At 43.3% G+C, this 19,355-nt stretch overlaps 1 protein-coding gene and 1 pseudogene across 6 annotated transcripts in view; both read right to left on the bottom strand.

Moving 5' to 3' along the window:
- The window catches only part of CDH3 (cadherin 3), a 108,026-nt gene that overhangs the window by 59,974 nt on the left and 28,697 nt on the right, over nt 1-19,355 (bottom strand). For 3 of the 6 annotated variants that reach the window (XM_060289517.1, XM_060289520.1, XM_060289518.1), the window contains one exon: nt 7,009-7,193. The exons of the other annotated variants lie outside the window; for them this stretch is intronic. In XM_060289517.1, coding sequence (XP_060145500.1) covers nt 7,009-7,193 — 185 coding nt within the window. The remainder of the gene's footprint in view (nt 1-7,008; nt 7,194-19,355) is intronic. 6 annotated transcript variants of the gene reach the window in all.
- Nucleotides 15,900-16,327, bottom strand: LOC115856901 (NADH dehydrogenase [ubiquinone] 1 alpha subcomplex subunit 12 pseudogene; annotated as a pseudogene).

Here is a 19,355-nt window from a genome sequence, read left to right as displayed (position 1 = left end):
GGAGAACCCAAAAGCTTTTCAGACAAACAAAAGCTAAGAGAATTCAGCACCACCAAACTAGCTTTACAACAAATACTAAAGAAACTTCTCTAAGTGGGAAACACAAGAGAAGAAAAAGACCCACAAAAACAAACCCCCCAAAATTAAGAAAATGGTAATAGGAACATACATATCAATAATAACCTTGAACGTAAAGGGATTAAATGTCCCAACCAAAAGACACAGACTGGCTGAATGGATACAAAAACAAGACCCATATATATGCTGTCTCCAAGAGACCCACTTCAGACCTAGGGACACATACAGACTGAAAGTGAAGGGATGGAAAAAGATATTCCATGCAAATGGAAATCAAAAGAAAGCTGGAGTAGCAATACTTGTATCAGATAAAATAGACTTTAAAGACTGTTACAAGAGATAAGGAGGGACACTACATAATGATCAAAGGATCAATCCAAGAAGAAGATGTAACAATTATAAATGTTTATACACCCAACATAGGAGCACCTCAATACATAAGGCAAATGCTAACAGCCAAGAAATCGACAGTAACACAATAATAGTAAGGGACTTTAACACCCCATTTACACCAATGGACAGATCATCCAAATAGAAAATAAATAAGGAAACACAAGCTTTAAATGACACAATAGACCAGATACATCTATTTGATATTTATAGAACATTCCACCCAAAAGTGGCAGAATACACTTTCTTCTCAAGTGCACACCGAACATTCTCCAGGATCTATCACATTTGAGGTCACAAATCAAGCCTCAGAAAATTTAAGAAGATTGAAATTGTATCAAGCATCTTTTCTGACCAAAACACTATGAGATTGTAAATCAATTACAGGAAAAAAACTGTAAGAAACACAAATACATGGAGGCTAAACAGTGCGCTACTAAATAACCAAGAGATCACTGAAGAAGTCAAAGAAGAAATTTTAAAAATACACAGAAACGAATGACAATGGAAACATGATGACCCAAAACCTATGGAATGCAGCAAAAGCAGTTCTAAGAGTTATAGCAATTCAGTCTCACCTCAAGAAACAAGAAAGGGGCTTCCCTGGTGGTGCAGTGGTTAAGAGTCCTCCTGCCAATGCAGCGGACACAGGTACAATCCCTGGTCCAGGAAGAACCCACATGCTGCGGAGCCACTAAGCCCATGTGCCACAACTACTGAACCTGTGCTCTAGAGCCCACGAGCCACAACTACTGAAGTCCATGCACCTAAAAGCCCATGCTCTGCAACAAGAGAAGCCACCACAATGAGAAGACAGCACACTGCAACGAAGAGTAGCCCCTGCTAGCTGCAACTAGAGAAAGTCCGCATGCAGCAATGAAGACCCAACACAGCCAAAAAAAAAAAAATAAAATAAGTTAAAAAAAAAAAGGGAGGGCTTCCCTGGTGGCACAGTGGTTGAGAGTCCGCCTGCCGATGCAGGGGACACGGGTTCATGCCCCAGTCTGGGAAGATCCCACATGCCGCAGGGCAGCTAGGCTCGTGAGCCATGGCCGCTGAGCCTGCGCGTCCGGAGCCTGTGCTCCACAACGGGAGAGGCCACAACAGTGAGAGGCCCGCATACCACAAAAAAAAAAGGGAAACAAGAAAAATCTCAAATAAACAATCTAACCCTACACTTAAAACAACTAGAGAGGGCTTCCCTGGTGGCGCAGTGGTTGAGAGTCCACCTGCCGATGCAGGGGACACGGGTTCGTGCCCCGGTCCGGGAAGATCCCACATGCCGCGGAGTGGCTGGGCCCGTGAGTCATGGCCGCTGGGCCTGCGCGTCCAGAGCCTGTGCTCTGCAACAGGAGAGGCCACAGCAGTGATAGGCCCACGTACCGCAAAAAAAAAAAAAAAAAAAAAAACAACTACAGAAAGAAGAACAAAGAAAACCCAAAGTCAGTAGAAGGAAAGAAATCATAAAGAGCAGAGCAGAAATAAATGAAATAGAAATGAAGAAAACAATAGCAAAAATCAATAAAACTAAAAGCTGGTTCTTTGAGAAGATAAACAAAATTGATAAACACTTAGCCAGACTCATCAAGAAAAAAAGGGAGGGCTTCCCTGGTGGTGCAGTGGTTGAGAGTCCACCTGCCGATGCAGGGGACATGGGTTCGTGCCCTGGTCCAGGAAGATCCCATATGCCTCAGAGCAGCTGGGCCCGTGAGCCATGGCTGCTGAGCCTGTGCATCTGGAGCCTGTGCTCCGCAACAGGAGAGGCCACAACAGTGAGAGGCCCGTGTGCTGCAAAAAAAAAAAAGAAAGAAAAAAGGGAGAGGACACAAATCAATAAAATTAGAAATGAAAAAGGAGAAATCACAACTGACACTGCAGAAATACAAAGGATTATAAGAGACTACTACAAACAACTATATGCCAATAAAATGGACAACCACGAAGAAATGGACAAATTCTTGGAAAGGTACAATTTTCCAAGACTGAACCAGGAAGAATTAGAAAATATGAACAGACCTATCACAAGTAATGAAATTGAAACCGTAATTAAAAATCTTCCAACAAACAAAAGTCCAGGACCAGATGGCTTCACAGGCGAATTCTACCAAACATTTAGAAAAGAGTTAACACCAATCCTTCTCAAACTCTTCCAAAAAATTGCAGAGGGAGAAACACTCCCAAATTCATTCTACAAAGCCACCATCACCCTGATACCAAATCCAGAAAAAGATATCACAAAAAAAGAAAATTATAGACCAATATCACTGATGAACATGGATGCAAAAATCCTGAACAAAATACAAGCAAACAGAATCCAACAGCACATTAAAAGGATCATACACCATGATCAAATGGGATTTATCCCATGGATGCAAGGATTCTTCAATATATGCAAATCAATCAATGTGATACACCACATTAACAAATTAAGGAATAAAAACCATATGATCATCTCAATAGATGCAGAAAAAGCTTTTCACAAAATTCAACACCCATTTATGATAAGAACTCTGCAGAAAATGGGCATAGAGGGAAACTACCTCAACATAATAAAGGCCATATATGACAAACCCACAGCAAGCGGGTGGGTTTGTCATTGGTGAAAAACTGAAAGCATTTCCACTAGGATCAGGAACAAGACAAGGATGTCCACTCTCACCACTTTTATTCAACATAGTTTTAGAAGTCCTAGCCACAGCAATCAGGGAAGAAAAAGAAATAGGAAAAGAAGAAGCAAAACTGTCACTATTTGCAGATGACATGATACTATACATAGAAAATCCTAAAGATGCCACCAGAAAACTGCTAGAACTAATCAATGAATTTGGTAAGGTTGCAGGATACAAAATTAATGCACAGAAATCTCTGGCATTCCTATACACCAACAACGAAAAATCAGAAAGAGAAATTAAGGAAACACTCCCATTTATCATTGCAACAAAAAGAATAAAATACCTAGGAATAAACCTGCCTAAGGAGGCTAAAGACGTGTACTCTGAAAACTATAAAACACTGATGAAAGAAATCAAAGGTGACATAAACAGATGGAGAAATATACTATGTTCTTGGATTGGAAGAATCAATATTGTGAAAATGACTATACTACCCAAAGCAATCTACAGATTCAATGCAAACCCTACCAAACTAGCAATGGCATTCTTCACAGAATTAGAACAAAAAATCTTACAATTCGTATAGAAACACAAAAGACCCCGAATAGTAAAAGCAATCTTGAGAAAGAAAAACGGAGTTGGAGGAATCAGGCTCCCTGACCTCAAACTATACCACAAAGCTACAGTAATCAAGACAGTATGGTACTGGCACAAAGACAGAAATATAGATCAATGGAACAGAATAGAATGCCCAGAGATAAAGCCATGCACATATGGGCACCTAATTTATGACAAAGGAGGCAAGAACATACAATGGAGAAAAGACAGCCTCTTCAATAAATGGTGCTGGGAAAACTGGACAGCTATACGTAAAAGAATGAAATTAGAACACTACCTAACACCATACACAAAAATAAACTCCAAATGGATTAAAGACTTAAATGTAAGACCAGACACTATGAAACTTTCAGAGGAAAACATAGGAAAAACACTCTTTGACATAAGCCACAGCAAGATCTTTTTTGACCCACCTCCTAGAGTAACATAAATAAAAACAAAAATAAACAAATGGGACTTAATTAAACTTAAAAGCTTTTGCACAGCAAAGAAAACCATAAACAAGACAAAAAGACAACCCTCAGAATGGGAGAAAATATTTGCAAATGAAACAACAGACAAAGGATTAATCGCCAAAATATACAAACAGCCCATGGAGCTCAATATCCAAAAAACAAACAATTCAGTTAAAAAATGGGCGGGGGCTTCCCTGGTGGCGCAGTGGTTGGGAGTCCGCCTGCCGATGCAGGGGACGCGGGTTCGTGCTCCGGTCCGGGAAGATCCCACATGGCGCGGAGCGGCTGGGCCCATGAGCCATGGCCGCTGAGCCTGTGCGTCCAGAGCCTGTGCTCCTAGGCGGGAGAGGCCACAACAGTGAGAGGCCCGCGTAAAAAAAAAATAAATAAATAAAATAATGGGCGGAAGACCTAAATAGACATTTCACCAAGGAAGGCATACAGATGGCCAAGAGACACATGAAAAGATGCTCAACATCACTAATTGTTAGAGAAATGCAAATCAAAACTACAATGAGGTATCACCTCATGCTGGTCAGAATGGCCATTATCAAAAAAGCTAGAAACAATAATGCTGGAAGGGGTGTGGTGAAAAGGGAACCCTCCTACACTGTTGGTGGGAGTGTAAACTGATACAACCACTATGGAAAACAGTATGGAGTTTCCTTAAAAAACTAAAAATAGAACTACCATATTACCCAGCAATCCCACTACTGGGCATATACCCTGAGAAAACCATAATTCAAAAAGACACATGCACCACAATGTTCATTGCAGCACTATTTACAATAGCCAGGACATGGAACCAACCTAAATGTGCACTGACAGATGAACGGATAAAGAAGATGTGGTATATATATATATACACTGGAATATTACTCAACCATAAAAAGAAACGAAATTTAGTTATTTGTAGTGAGGTGGATGGACCTAGAGTCTGTCATACAGAGTGAAGTAAATCAAAACGGAAAAACAAATACCGTATGTTAACGCATATATGTGGAATCTAAAAAAAAAAAATGGTACTGATGAACCTAGTTGCAGGGTGCAGGACAGGAATAAAGAGGTAGACATAGAGAATGGACTTGATGATATGGGATGGGAGAACGAAGCGCTGGGGCGAAGTGAGAGTAGCATGGACATATATACACTACCAAATGTAAAATAGTTGGCTGGTGGGAAGCAGCAGCATAGCACAGGGAGGTTGGCTCGGTGCTTTGAGATGACCTACAGGGGTGGGATAGGGAGGATGCGGGGGAGGCTCAAGAGGGAGGGGATATGGGGACATATGTATGCATATGGATGATTTGCTTTGTTATGCAACAGAAACTAACACGGTATTGTGAAGCAATTATACTCCAATAAATATCTATTAAAAAAGGAAAAAAACAGTCTTATCTGAACTTACTATTTTCCAGAGTGTCTAATCCAGAACCTATCAATCAAAACCAGAAAGAACAACTTCACGATCTCCCTTTGGATATAAAACCCAGGCCTGAGAAGACAAAAGTGTCCAAACAGAAGAATCCAGGAACCATTGTGTTAGAGATGCAAACAATTCTCTTGATTCCCAATTTCCACCTGGACCCCACTAACCTGTATTCTGTAGGCCCTGCAACAGCCTTTACTTTCACACCCTTATACACAGTAGCTGAGAACACCAAAGCCGATTTATCTGCCCTCCTCAATAACATCGTGACAGCAAGACAAAACATCACCAACAAGTCTTTAAAAATTTAAAGAGCCTGATAAAGTCCTCCATTCGGCATCTGCCATGAAGGAAATCGCCTCTGGCTGTCCCTCTGTTGTGCTTCCCCCTTTCCCAGACACCTCCTGTACAAACACCCCTCCCCATGGTTTCCCCTCAGCTGCTTGCAGGAGGGTGCTAGGGCCCCTTGCTGGGGGAGCTGGAGGAAGGGGAACCCCTTAAATTCCGATGAGCAAAACTAAGGAGTTGTTCTTCAAGCACGTTAAGGATCAAAGCCTGAGATCTGAAGCCTTGGCAAGAATACAGCCACCTGTGGGCCTGGGTGGGCCCGAGCAGGGTGGCCCTGGATAGCAGTGCCAGGTGCTATGCACACTGGGCTGAGCCTGCCTGTGACAAGGCAGATGTCAGGACTGGTCCGGGAAGATCAGGTCCCCAAGCGGATGGTGCAGAAAAGGAAGGATTCGGAACCATTGTAATTAATACAGGAATTCGGGTGGGGGCTGGGGAGGCAGTAAAGAATAAGGAAGAAAAAAAACCCTTATATTCTCACCAAACCAAATTAACCAATGTTGGCAATTTAACTTCTTTGCTTCTAGTCTTTTTCCTATGCATAACTTTTTAAAAATTATATAACTAGTGTCTTTTTGTATAATAATAAAAAAGAACATTGTGATTAAAGCAAAAATCCTTCTTGGACTGCCCTGGTGTTGCAGTGGTTAAGAACTCACCTGCCAATGCAGGGGACACGGGTTCAAGCCATGGACCAGGAAGATGCCACATGCCACAGAGCAACTAAGCCCATGCGCCACAACTACTGAGGCTGCGCTCTAGAGCCCACAAGCCACAACTACCGAGCCCACGTGCCACAACTACTGAAGCCCGCGTGCCTAGAGCCCATGCTCCGCAACAGGAGAAGCCACCGCAATGAGAAGCTCGCGCACCGCAACGAAGAGTAGCCCCCGCTCGCCGCAACTACAGAAAGCCCGCACGTACAGCAGCGAAGACCCAACGCAGCCAAAAATAAATAAATTTATTTAAAAAAGCAAAACTCCTTCTTGATTTCTACTTAGCCATTCCCATCTTTGCCTTCAAAGAGGCAAATGCTCTGAGGTGTATTTATGTCCTCCTCCCTGTATTTTAAAAATACCTTTACGTGGGCTTCCCTGATGGCGCAGTGGTTGAGAGTCCGCCTGCCGATGCAGGGGACATGGGTTCATGCCCTGGTCCGGGAAGATCCCACATGCCACGGAGCGGCTGGGCCCGTGAGCCATGGCCACTGAGCCTGTGCTCCGGCAACGGGAAAGGCCACAACAGTGAGAGGTCCGCGTACCGCTAAAAAAAAAAAAAAAAAAAAAAAAACCTTTATGTAAATGTTATAGTCCTATGACTTGCTTTTTCCAATACAATCATATATTTCTGAGAATTGTCCAAGTTGGTACACAGGAAATTTACTCCTTTATCGCCTCCAACATATATATATATATATATATATATATATTTTAATTAATTAATTATTTTTTTGGCTGTGTTGGGTCTTTGTTGCTGCATGCGGACTTTCTTTAGTTGCGGCGAGTCGGGGCTACTCTTCGTTGCTGCGCCCAGGCTTCTCATTGCAGTGGCTTCTCTTGTTGCAGAGCATGGGCTCTAGGCGAGCGGGCTCTAGAGCGCAGGTTCAGTAGTTGCGGCGCACGGGCTTAGTTGCTCCGCGGCATGTGGGATATTCCCGGACCAGGGCTCGAACCTGTGTCCCCCGCATTGGCAGGCGGATTCTTAACCTCTGCACCATCAGGGAAGTCCCTCCAACACATATATAAACCACACTTCGTTGGTGAGCATATCAATAGCCAATACCAACAGTCAACACTTAATAGTATTCCTCTCTACCAGAAACTATTCCAAGTCCTCTAGGTGTATTAACCCCTTGAATTCTTACAAGGACCTAGGAGGACATAGGGATAAGTCAAATAAATTTCTCATCAACACACAGCTGGTAAGTGGCAGGGTGGGATTTGGGGCCCAAGTCAGAGGCCAAACTTCAGGCTAAACCCACTACACCATCCAGCCTGCACTTGGGTTGCTTCCTAGTTTTCTGATCGTGCAAACAAGGCCTCAGTATTGTATCAGTTAGCCATTGCTGGGTAGCCAAGCATTCCTAAAACGTTGTGGCTTAAAGCAAGAACAGTTTGTTATTTCTCATGATTCCGTGGGTTGACAAGATGGTTCTTCTGATCTTACCTGGACTCACTTAGTGGCTGTAGTCAGCTGGCAGCTTGGTGGGATGGCCCACGATGGCCTCACTCACATGTCTGGAGCCTCAGTTGTGATGTCTGGCCCTCTTTTTCCAGCTGAACTTTGTCATATGATGGTGGAAATGTTCCAAGAAAGTAAGGGCAGGAGGTCTCCTGAGGCCTCACTCAAAACTTGGCAATAGTCACTTGTGTTGCATTCCATTGGTTAAAGTGAGTCAAGAGACCAGTTCAAATTCAAAGGGTGGGTAAAGAGACCCCACATTTTGAAAGGAGGGACTGCAGAGAATTTGTGGCCATTTTTAATCCACTGAAGTAACCATCCTTATATGTATTCCTGGTGCATAGGGAGTGTGTGTGTCTCTAGGCTGTGTACCAAGAAGTGGAATTGCTGGAACTGGATTTTTCAATTTTAGTTTTTTAAGTACTCGCAGAGTTGGTTTAATTGATATATAATTCACATACCATAAAATTCACCATTTAAAAATTTTTTATTTATTTGTATTTTTGGCTGAGTTGGATATTTGTTGCTGTGTGCAGGCTTTCTCTAGTTGCGGTGAGCGGGGGCTACTCTTCATTGTAGTGCCTGGGCTTCTCATCGCAGTGGCTTCCCTTGTTGCGGAGCACAGACTCTAGGTGTGCGGGCTTCAGTAGTAGTGTCTGGCTTCTTAAACTTAGCATAATGTTTTCAAAGGTCATTCACATTGTAGCATGTATCAGGATGTCATTCCGTTTTTTGGCTGAATAATATACCATTTTGTTTAGCCATTCATCAGTTGATGGACATCTGTGTTGTTTCTGCTTTTGGGCTACTATGAGTAATGCTGCTATGAACATTCATGCACGAGTTTTTATACAAACACATTTTCAGTTCTCTTAGATATGTACCTCAGAATGGAACTGCTGGGTCATATGGTAATTCTATGTTTAATTTTTTGATGAACTGCAAAAACGTTTTCCACAATGGCTGGACTATTTTACATTTCTGCCAGCAATGAGTGAAGTTTCCAATTTCTCCATATCTTTGCCAACACTTGTTATTTTCCATTTAAAAAAAATTAGCCATTTAAAAAAATAGCCATCCTAGTGTGCGTGAAGTAGTATCTCGTGATTTTGATCTGCATTTCCCTAATGTCTAGTGATGTTGAGCACCTTTTCATGGGCTTGTTGTCCATTTGCATGTCTTCTTCGGAGAAAAGTCTGTTTGAATCCTTTGTCCATTTTTTTTTTTTTTTAGTAATACTTGCTCATTGGTTTATTTATTTATTTATGTAAATTTATTTGTTTTTTGGGTTTTTTTGGCTGTGTTAGGTCTTCGTTGCTGTGTGCGGGCTTTCTCCAGTTGTGGTGCGTAGGGGCTACTCTTCGTTGTGGTGCGCGGACCTCTCACTGTCGTGGCTTCTCTTGTTGCAGAGCATGGGTTCTAGAGCTCAGGCTCAGTAGGTGGGGCACATGGGCTTAGTTGCTCCACGGCATGTGGGATCTTCCTGGACCAGGGCTCGAACCCGTGTCCCCTGCATTGACAGGTGGATTCTTAATCACTGTGCCACCAGGGAAGCCCCTTTGTCCTTTTTTTTGGGGGGGGGTGTATGTGGGCCTCTCACTGTTGTGGCCTCTCCCGCTGCAGAGCACAGGCTCCGGATGCGCAGCCTCAGCGGCCATGGCTCACGGGCCCAGCCGCTCCACGGCATGTGGGGTCCTCCTGAACCGGGGCACGAACCCGTGTCCCCTGCATCGGCAGGCGGACTCTCAACCACTGCACCACCGGGGAAGCCCCCCTTTGTCCATTTTTAAAATGGGTATTTGTCTTTTTATTGTTGAGTTGTAAGAATTCTTTATATATTCTAGACCCTAATCAGATATATGATGTTTAAATATTTTCTCCCATTCCGTGCGATGTCTTTTCGTTTTCACAATGCCCTTTAAAACACAAAAGTTTTTATTTTGATGAAGTCCAATTTATCTATTTTTTTCTTTGGTTGCCCATGCTTTTGGTGTCATATCTAAGAAATTGTTGCCTAATCCAAGGTCATGAAGATTTACACCTATGTTTTCTTCTAAGAGTTTTACAGTTTTAGCTCTTACGTTTAGGTTTTCAATCCATTTTGATTTCGTTTCTGTAGATGGTGTGAGCTAAGAGTTCAGCTTCATTCTTTTAGATATTCTGTTGTCCCAGTACAATTTGTGGAAAAGACTATTCTTTCCCCATTGAGTGGTCTTGGGACCTTTGTTGAAAATCAGTTGCTACCGTTATAATATCAAATAGTAAGAATGATAGCATCCTTGCCTTGTTCCTGGTTTGGGAATAGTTCTATTGTTTCGCTATTAAGTTTTGTTTCAGGACTTCCCTGGTGGCACAGAGGTTAAGAATCTGCCTGCCAATGCAGGGGACACAGGTTTGAGCCCTGGTCCGGGAAGATCCCACATGCTGCGGAGCAACAAAGCCGTGTGCCACAACTACTGAGTCTGCTCACCTAGAGCCCATGCTCTGCAATAAGAGAAGCCACCGCAATGAGAAGCCCGTGCACAGCAACGAAGAGTAGCCCCCGCTCGCCACAACTAAAGAAAGCCCGTGCACAGAAACAAAGACCCAATACAGCCAAAAATAAATAAATAAAATTTTTAAAAAGTTTTGTTTCATATGGGGAGATATATCAAGAACAGGAATTTCCCTTTAGTTCTGGTTTACTACTGTTTAATCATAAATAAGTATGAGTTTTATCACCTACTTTTTCATGCTGGTATTGAGATGATCACATTTTTCTCCTTTAACCACACAGTGTGGTATATTACATAAATCGATTTTTTTTGCTGTTGAAATGCCCCTGCATTCCTGGGATAATCAATTGTAGTTATTTTCTGCTTTGAGTTCCTCTTCAAGTTCCCTGTCTTAGAATATGCTTTGGAGGGGCAATGGCATTTCCTGTCTGGGGTCCTCATCAAAAACTCCAGTTTCTTAGCTGAATGTTCTCCTAGGAGCTTCCGGAAGCTTGGATTTGCTCATTAGTGACTCGGGGTGGGGGGGTGGCAAAGAGGCTCAAGGGCAAAGCCACTGCTTTAGGCTGTGTGAGTATTTGCTACAGAGGAGCCAGGTAGGGGGCACGTAGCAGTCTCCCAAAGTCACCTACTCTTGTCCTTAAGCAACAGAATTCAAATTTTCTATCCTTATCTGTAAAGTTTATTCTGTCTCATAAACATTTTTTCCTGTGAAAAGTATGACTTTAATCATTCTGGGACTTCCCTAGTGGCGCAGTGGTTAAGAACCCACCTGTCGGGCTTCCCTGGTGGCACAGTGGTTGAGGGTCCGCCTGCCGATGCAGGGTACGCGGGTTCGTGCCCCGATCTGGGGGGATCCCACATGCCGCGGAGCGGCTGGGCCTGTGAGCCATGGCCACTGAGCCTGAGCGTCCGGAGGCTGTGCTCCGCGACGGGAGAGGCCACAGCAGTGAGAGGCCCATGTACCGCAAAAAAAAGAACCCACCTGCCAATGCAGGGGACACGGGTTCGAGCCCTGACCTGGGAAGATCCCACATGCCGCGGAGCAGCTAAGCCCGTGCACCACAACTACTGAGCCTGTGCTGTAGAGCCTGCGAGCCACAACTACTGAGCCCGTGTGCCACAACTACTGAAGCCCGCACACCCTAGGGCCCACACGCCGCAACTACTGAGCCCGTGTGCTGCAACTACTGAAGCCCGTGCGCCTAGAGCCCATGCTCCACAAGAGAAGCCACTGCACTGAGAAACCCATGAACCACAACGAAGAGTAGCCCCCACTCGCCTCAACTAAAGAAAGCCCGCGCACAGCAACAAAGGCCCAACACAGCCAAAATAAATAAATAAAATAAAAAAGGTAATTTAAAAAAATCATTCTGTGTTTTGAGCGCTTTCTATATGCCAGGCCCTGTGCTCAGTGCTCTTTACACATTATTAACAATAATTCCAGCTACCATTTACTGATCCTTTACTTAGTTCTAGGCACAGTACTAATTGTTCTACAAAAGTATTGCATTTAATCCTCTTAACCTCCCTATGGGGTAGATATTATCACCTCTTATTTACAGATGAGGAGACTGAGGCTGAGACAGGCTAACTTGCCAATGGTCATAAGACAGAGCGGAGGTTCAAAATCAGTTTGTCCCATTGCAGAGGCTGTGCCCTTAACCACTGCTGTACATGCTATGGGTAATTAATTAGCTTTGTCAGCCCAAACTCCCATGATCAGTATTAAGTACTGACAGTTCCCTGTGACCAGCGCGTGACGGGCATTGCCAAGTGTGATTGGCTGGAGTCATGTGTGGTCTGATTAGTCTCAATGTCAGGCCGTGACATTTGCTCACATGAGGTGGTCTGCAGTAACAGCTCCCTTAGGGAAATTAGTGTGGGCATTTTCAAAAAAGCTTTTAAAAAATAACAGCTTTGAGATGTAATTCATCTACCATACAATTCCCCAATTTAAAGTGCACAATTCAGGAAATTCCCTGGTGGTCCAGTGGTTGGGACTCTGCACTTTCACTGCCAGGGCCCAGGTTCAATCCCTGGTCCGGGAACTAGGATCCCGCAAGCCATGAGGCACAGCCAATAAAATAAAAGAAAAGGTTTAAAAATAAATTAATGAAGTACACAATTCAATATTTTTTGTATAGTCTCAGACTTGAATAATCACCATAATCAATTTTAGAACATTTTCATCACCCCCCAAAAGAAGCTCTGAACACATCAGTAGTTATTCCTCATTTTCTCCCAAACTCCCCACTACCGGGCAACCATCAATCTGCTGGTCTCTACAGATTTGCCTATCCTGGATATTTCATATAAATGGAATTATATAATATATGGTCTTTAGTAACTGGTTTATTTCACTTTGAATAATGTTTTCAAGGTATATCCATGTTATAGCATATGCCAGTACTTCATTTCTTTTTATTTTCAAGTAATACTCCATTGTATGGATACACCACATTTTGTTTATCCATTCATCAGTTGATGGATACTTTTTGGCTATTGTGACTAATACTGCTATGGATATATAGAGAGACGTTTTTAGGTGGACATATGTTTTCAATTCTCATGCTTCATTTTTTATGTGGCATTACTTATTTTAAGGCAATCTTTGCCCATGTCCAATTCAACCTTTTACAAGTGAAAATGCTCAAGAACAACCCATTTCAAGGAACAGCTGAAAAATGTGCTGGCAGTGGGTTCACTTACCAACTACAAGTATGTGAATGAGGTGGAAATGGTTTCCCAAGCAGGGATCACCTGTTCTGCGTTCAGGGGCTGTTAACTGCACTGCGGATTAAGTCAGAACCTGGCACACCAGAGGCCCAGTTACCTTTGAGGTAGAACCCCCTCTGGCCCTTGTAGCTCATCCTAGCGATTCCAGAGTTAGGCTTCGTTCTGCTCCCGCTGCAATCCTCCCCATCTAGTAACGGCAATTCAGTGCAGGTGCTCAGGCCATAAACTTTGAGGTGATCCTTCTCCCCTCTTTCCTTTCTCTCACATATCAATCCAGCAAATCCTGTTGGTTTTACCTTCAAAATATATCTAGAATCTGACTCCCTTTCACCCTGGATTATGGCAATGGTCTCCACTGGCTCCCTGTTTCTGCCTTTGTCCCCAGTTTGTTCTCTCCACGGCAGCCAGATGACATCACTGCTTCTCTGCTCAAAACCCTACTATGGTGTCCATCCTCCTCAGTCCCTGCACATGATTACAAGGCTCCATGAGCTCTGACCCCCATTATCTCTCAGATTTCTTCTCCTACTTCCACCTCATTCATTCCTTTTCGCAGCCAGGCCTTGAAACTGTTCCTCAAGCTTGCCAAGTATACTCCTGCCACAGGACCTTTGGCCATGCCGCTCCCTCTGCCTGTCACAGATCACATTTCTCCCTCAGATAGCCACAGGGCTCCCTCCCTCATGTCCTTCAAATCTTAGTTCAACTTCCACTGAGGCCTTCCCTGATTCCCTATTGAAAGCTGCACCCCCATCACACACTACTTTCCAACTCCCTCACCCTGCTTTATTTTTTACCTTTGCACTTCCCACTTTCTAATGTAATATATCTTTTTATTTATTTTTATTTTTAAAATTTATTTATTTATTTCATTGCACTGTGCCTTAGTTGTGGCAAGTGGGCCCCTTAGTTGCGGCACATAGGTTCCTTAGTTGTGGCATGCAAACTCTTAGTTGCAGCATGCGGGATCTAGTTCCATGGCCAGGGATCGAACCTGGGCCGCCTGCACTGGGAGCGCAGAGTCTTAACCACTGCACCATCAGGCATGTCCCCTATATACAGTTTTAAAAATGTTTATTGTTCTTCCTTCCTCCTACACTGCCATCCCCACCCCTGCCATGTCAGCACAAGGAGGGCAGAGATTTTGGAGTATTTTGTTCCAGACTATGGAACAGTGCCTGGCATGTAGCAGATGCTCAATAGATATTTAACCAAGCTGCATGGTTGGCTCAGCCCATCCCAAGTTGCTCCCTTTCCTCCACTCCTCTCTCCTGATGCAAATAGGTCTTGGGGACTCTCTGGTTCTTTGCTCCCTGCCCCAAAATCTTAGGCCAACTAATCTCTGACATGGAGGTAGTGTCTGAAAGTTCCTTTCAAGCTGCACTTTGGGTTAACATTGACATTCGAAAGGCCTCACATTTGTGTTTATCATCTGCCTCTCCTGTGGGCATGCCAGGTACACAGGAGTGACTCAGACTATCACATCCGGAGCTTCCTTCTGAGGAAGAGGCCCTGGGGTTCTTTCTGCATAAATTTCTGTGGACTAGAACTTGGGCTCATTCATTCATTCACAGGCAGATCCACGTTTCAGGGGGCTGAACAAGGTACAACTGGGGAGGTCCCCTTAAGGAAAAAAAACCTCACAAAACTTCAAGTAAAATAATTAGATACCTAAGTTAGTATTTATTTAGAATAAGAAAATAAATCACTACAAACCACAAATTTAAAAAAAGTGATAAATACCACAAACATCACTAACATTCAGAAAATATTATTTTTATTAATTGATGGTGTCAACACCTTTCTCTGATACCTTTTTCCATGCGTTTTTTGGCTGCAAACTCTTCAGTCATCTCTTCATATGACAATGATTTTATAATATTCCCTGTTGAGTTTCCTTCTCATTTTTGATGAGTGAAGTTTTATTCTTTTACATATATTAAAATTTTTTAATGTATTTTTATAATTAAAAAAGGAGTAAAATTTTAGAGCTTCCCTGGTGGCGCAGTGGCTAAGAATCCGCCTGCCAATGCAGGGGACAGGGGTTCAAGCCCTGGTCCGGGAAGATCCCACATACCGTGGAGCAACTAAGCCCGTGCGCCACAGCTAATGAGCCTGTGCTCTAGAGCCTATGAGCCACAACTACTGAGCCCACGTGCCACAACTACTGAAGCCCACACGCCTAGAGCCTGTGCTCCACAACAAGACAAGCCACTGCAATGAGAAGCCTGCACACTGCAACGGAAGAGTAGCCCCTGCTCACCACAACTAGAGAAGGCCCACACACAGCAACGAAGACCCAACACAGTCAAAAATTAATTAATTAATTTTTAAAAATGAGTAAAATTTTAGACTGTCAAACTTGGGAAAACGCCTACCAGATTTCTTTCATATGTAAGCTGAATAATTTCAGGGCACTTTGCATTTTCTTGTGCAGTGACTAATCTTTTTCTTTTTTTTCAATCAAACAATTTTAATCAAGTTAATAGTAAGCAGTAACGGTGCAATTACACAAAAAGCCCCATATTTTACATGTTTAAATTGTTTTTCATTGTCTTTACTTGTAAGGTATCAAAGGTGGGACCCACTCCTGAATCTTCTTTCTAGTGGTGGAATAAGGTATATATTGTGTGGAGTGCCACTCATGCTGAATTTATGGTTTGTCCAAATGAATGTACAAGCAATAGGTGATTTTCTTGTTGGAGGATCATGAGTCATACAGTGAAGTCAATGATGTCATTCAGGGGGCACCATGCTTCCATCCACATCCCAGAATGTGTTTTTGCCATTCATTTCAGTAGTATATATAACCCACTGGTGACAGCCAAAAAACTGCTTGCTGTCTTCATAGTATTTATTTCCATTTTTGTCTTCCCCCACTAATGTACCAACCCTCACATCATTTGTCCTGAAGAAAATCTGTAGATAGCCATGGAGGCTGCCCTGGCCACTGACCTGCTGCAGCCCACGCTTAGTGACTAATCTTTGAATTGATTATACTCATTAACCAGTTGAACACTGATGTCCTCATATGCATGTTATAAATTTTAGGTTATTTTCATCAATGTCTGTCTATTATGTCAAACAGCAAGAGATTTAAACACAGAAACTCTGATAAATTTTATTTCACCAGATCCTCATATAGAAGAGAAATGTACGGTGTATTTGTATGTATATGCTGTGTATCAGTTAATTATTATTGTGTAACAAACTGCCCCAAAATCCAGTTCTTAAAACAACAAATATTTTATTCACTTATGTTTCTGTGGGTCAGCAATATAGACCAGGATCAGGTGGATGGTTCTTCTGCTAGGGATCAGTCATGCAGCGATAGTCATCTTGTGGCTGGACTGAGGCTGGATGGACTGAGATGGCCTCACTCTTATGTCTGGTGGTTGGTGTTGGCTCTTGGTTGTTGGGTTCCTCTCTCCATGGGGTCTCTTATCCTCAGGAAAGCTGGTTTGGGCTTCTTTTTTTTTTGCGGTATGCGGGCCTCTCACTGTTGTGGCCTCTCCCGTTGCGGAGCACAGGCTCCGGACGCGCAGGCTCAGCGGCCATGGCTCACGGGCCTAGCTGCTCCGCAGCACGTGGGATCTTCCCGGACCAGGGCACGAACCCGTATCCCCTGCATCGGCTGGCGGGCTCTCAACCACTGCACCACCAGGGAAGCCCTGGGCTTCTTTATACAGCAATGGGAGAGCTTCTTTATATAGTAAAGGCTGAGAGCAGAAGCTGCAAGGCCTCTTGAGGTCTAGGCTTGAAACTCCCACATCATTTCTGCCACATTCTATAGGACAGAGCAAGTCACAAGGCCAGCCCCAGACAAGAGATGGGGACAGACTCCACATCTTGAGGGAAAGAGCAACAATGTCACACTGCAAAAGGCATTTGTGCAGTGACACGAAGAATTACTGTGAACATCTTTCCAAATGATCTACTACATTTTGCGTTACTGAGTATATTCTTGACAGGAAAGCACTTCTGTTTTGGCTACACAGTGATGAGAACTAAAATTGTCTGTTTACCATTTTACACGTCTGGTGAATGGAAGAATTTCCTACAGGCTAGCTTCTGCTTCTCTACATTTGAAATCTTGTTTTCTCTACCACCACATACTTCCAGTGCCAGATGCCATAGGATTTGCTCATATCGCAATAGAGCCTCTGGCCTTGCAACCTTACATTACAACATTGGGTAGCTGTAGTATTTCTGGAAACCACTACTGTACCAGGAAGGCTAACACTAACTTAACTATACACGGAAGTTACTACAAACCACATAAACATATCTCAGTAAACCCAACTCAACTTCCTCTTAGTGACTATATCCCCCAGATGCCCAGGTCTATGCCAATGCCACCCAACAGGAGCAACAGTACAACAGAGGTGAAGTCAGAGTGGAAAGAAACAGAAAACTTAACCAATTACAGTTAAAATATCTTACTTTTGTAAATTTTCAAAAAAACATATGACCATGTGAACAGATCACTAGGGCCCTTTCCTGGGTCTTAGGAGGGGCTTGTGTTAGTGGGCTTGAATTTAAGCTTCATTAGTTTCTTGGTAAATACCTGTGGTAGGCAAGATAATCACCCCTCCAAAGATGTTTACACCCTAATCCCTGGAACCTGTGACTATGTTACTTTTCAAGGCAAAAGGGACTTTGCAGATGTGATGAAATTAAGGATATTAAGAAGGTAAGATTATCCTAGATTATCTGGGTCAGCCCAATGTAATCACAAGGGTCTTTATTCATGAAAGAGGGAGGGCCTGAGATGGGGAAGGAGATGTGATGATAGAAGCCATCAGAATGATGCCCTGTGAGGAAGACTCAATCAATCATTGCTGGCTTTGAGGATGGAAGGGAGTCATCATACAAAGAATGTGGGCAGCCTCTAGAAGCTGGACAAAGTAAGGAGATGAGTTCTCCCTGACAGCTTCGCTGGCAAGAATGCAGCCCTGCCAACACCTTGCTTTTAGCCAGGCGAGACATGTTTTTTTTTGGACTTCTGATCTCCTGAACTATAAAATAATAAATTTGTTCTAAGTCACCAAGTTTGTAGTAATTTGTTACAGAAGCAACAGAAAACTAATACAATACACTTCTGCTTTCATTCATTCAGTAAAACTATATCGAATACATTCTATTTGATAGGTAATAAGCACCGGAGACCCTGGAGTGAATAACTAGATGAAGTCCCTGTCCTCATGGAGTTTATATTTTAATGGGAGAAAACAGATAAAAAACAAACAAAGAAAAATGTAACATGTCAGGTGGTGTTGACTGCTGTGGAGGAGTCCAAAACAGGGTAAGAGAGCTAGAAATTGATGGAGCTTGGGGTTTGGGTGGGGATGGAGTAGTGGGGTCTAGATGACCAGGGAAGGCTTCTTCAATGAAGTGACATCTGAGCAGACACATGAAGTGAGTTATGTGAGTCTCTGGGGAAGACTATTTACACAGAGGAGAGTAAGTACAAAGGGCTTGAGATAAGAAGCCAATTAGTTTATTTAAGGGACAGAAAGGAGGCTACAGTGGCTGAAACAGGGTGAACAAGGGGGAGAGAGGAGAGGGCCAAATCATGTGGGGTCTTGAGGCCACAGTAAAGATTTTAACTTTTACTCTGAGTGAAGTGTGAAGTCCCTGGAGTCCTTTGAGCAGAGGAGTGATGGGATTTGACTTAAACTCTAAAAGGATCGCTCATTGCTGGCTGGAGAACACAGTGGAGGGGAGCCAGGATGGAAGCAGAGAGACCAAGGTGGAGGCCCCTGCAGTAATCCAGGCAAGCGATGATGCAGCTTGGCGCAGTGTGGTAGCAATGGAGGTGGTAAGTATAGGCGTCTGGATACATGGTAAAATGATATATAATTTGCTGAAGGATTAGATGAGAAAAAGGGAGGAGTCAAGGAACTCCAAGTTTTTTGGCATGAGCAATTGGAAGAATGGAGGTGACATTTACAGAGATGAAGGCTGCGAAGGGGAAGGTATAGTGGCAAGAGCGGTGTTTCAGTTATCTATT

This window comes from Globicephala melas, chromosome 19 (genome assembly GCF_963455315.2).
Source record: "Globicephala melas chromosome 19, mGloMel1.2, whole genome shotgun sequence".
NCBI classification, from domain to species: Eukaryota; Metazoa; Chordata; class Mammalia; order Artiodactyla; family Delphinidae; genus Globicephala; species Globicephala melas.
This window is presented reverse-complemented; position numbering and strand designations above follow the sequence as displayed.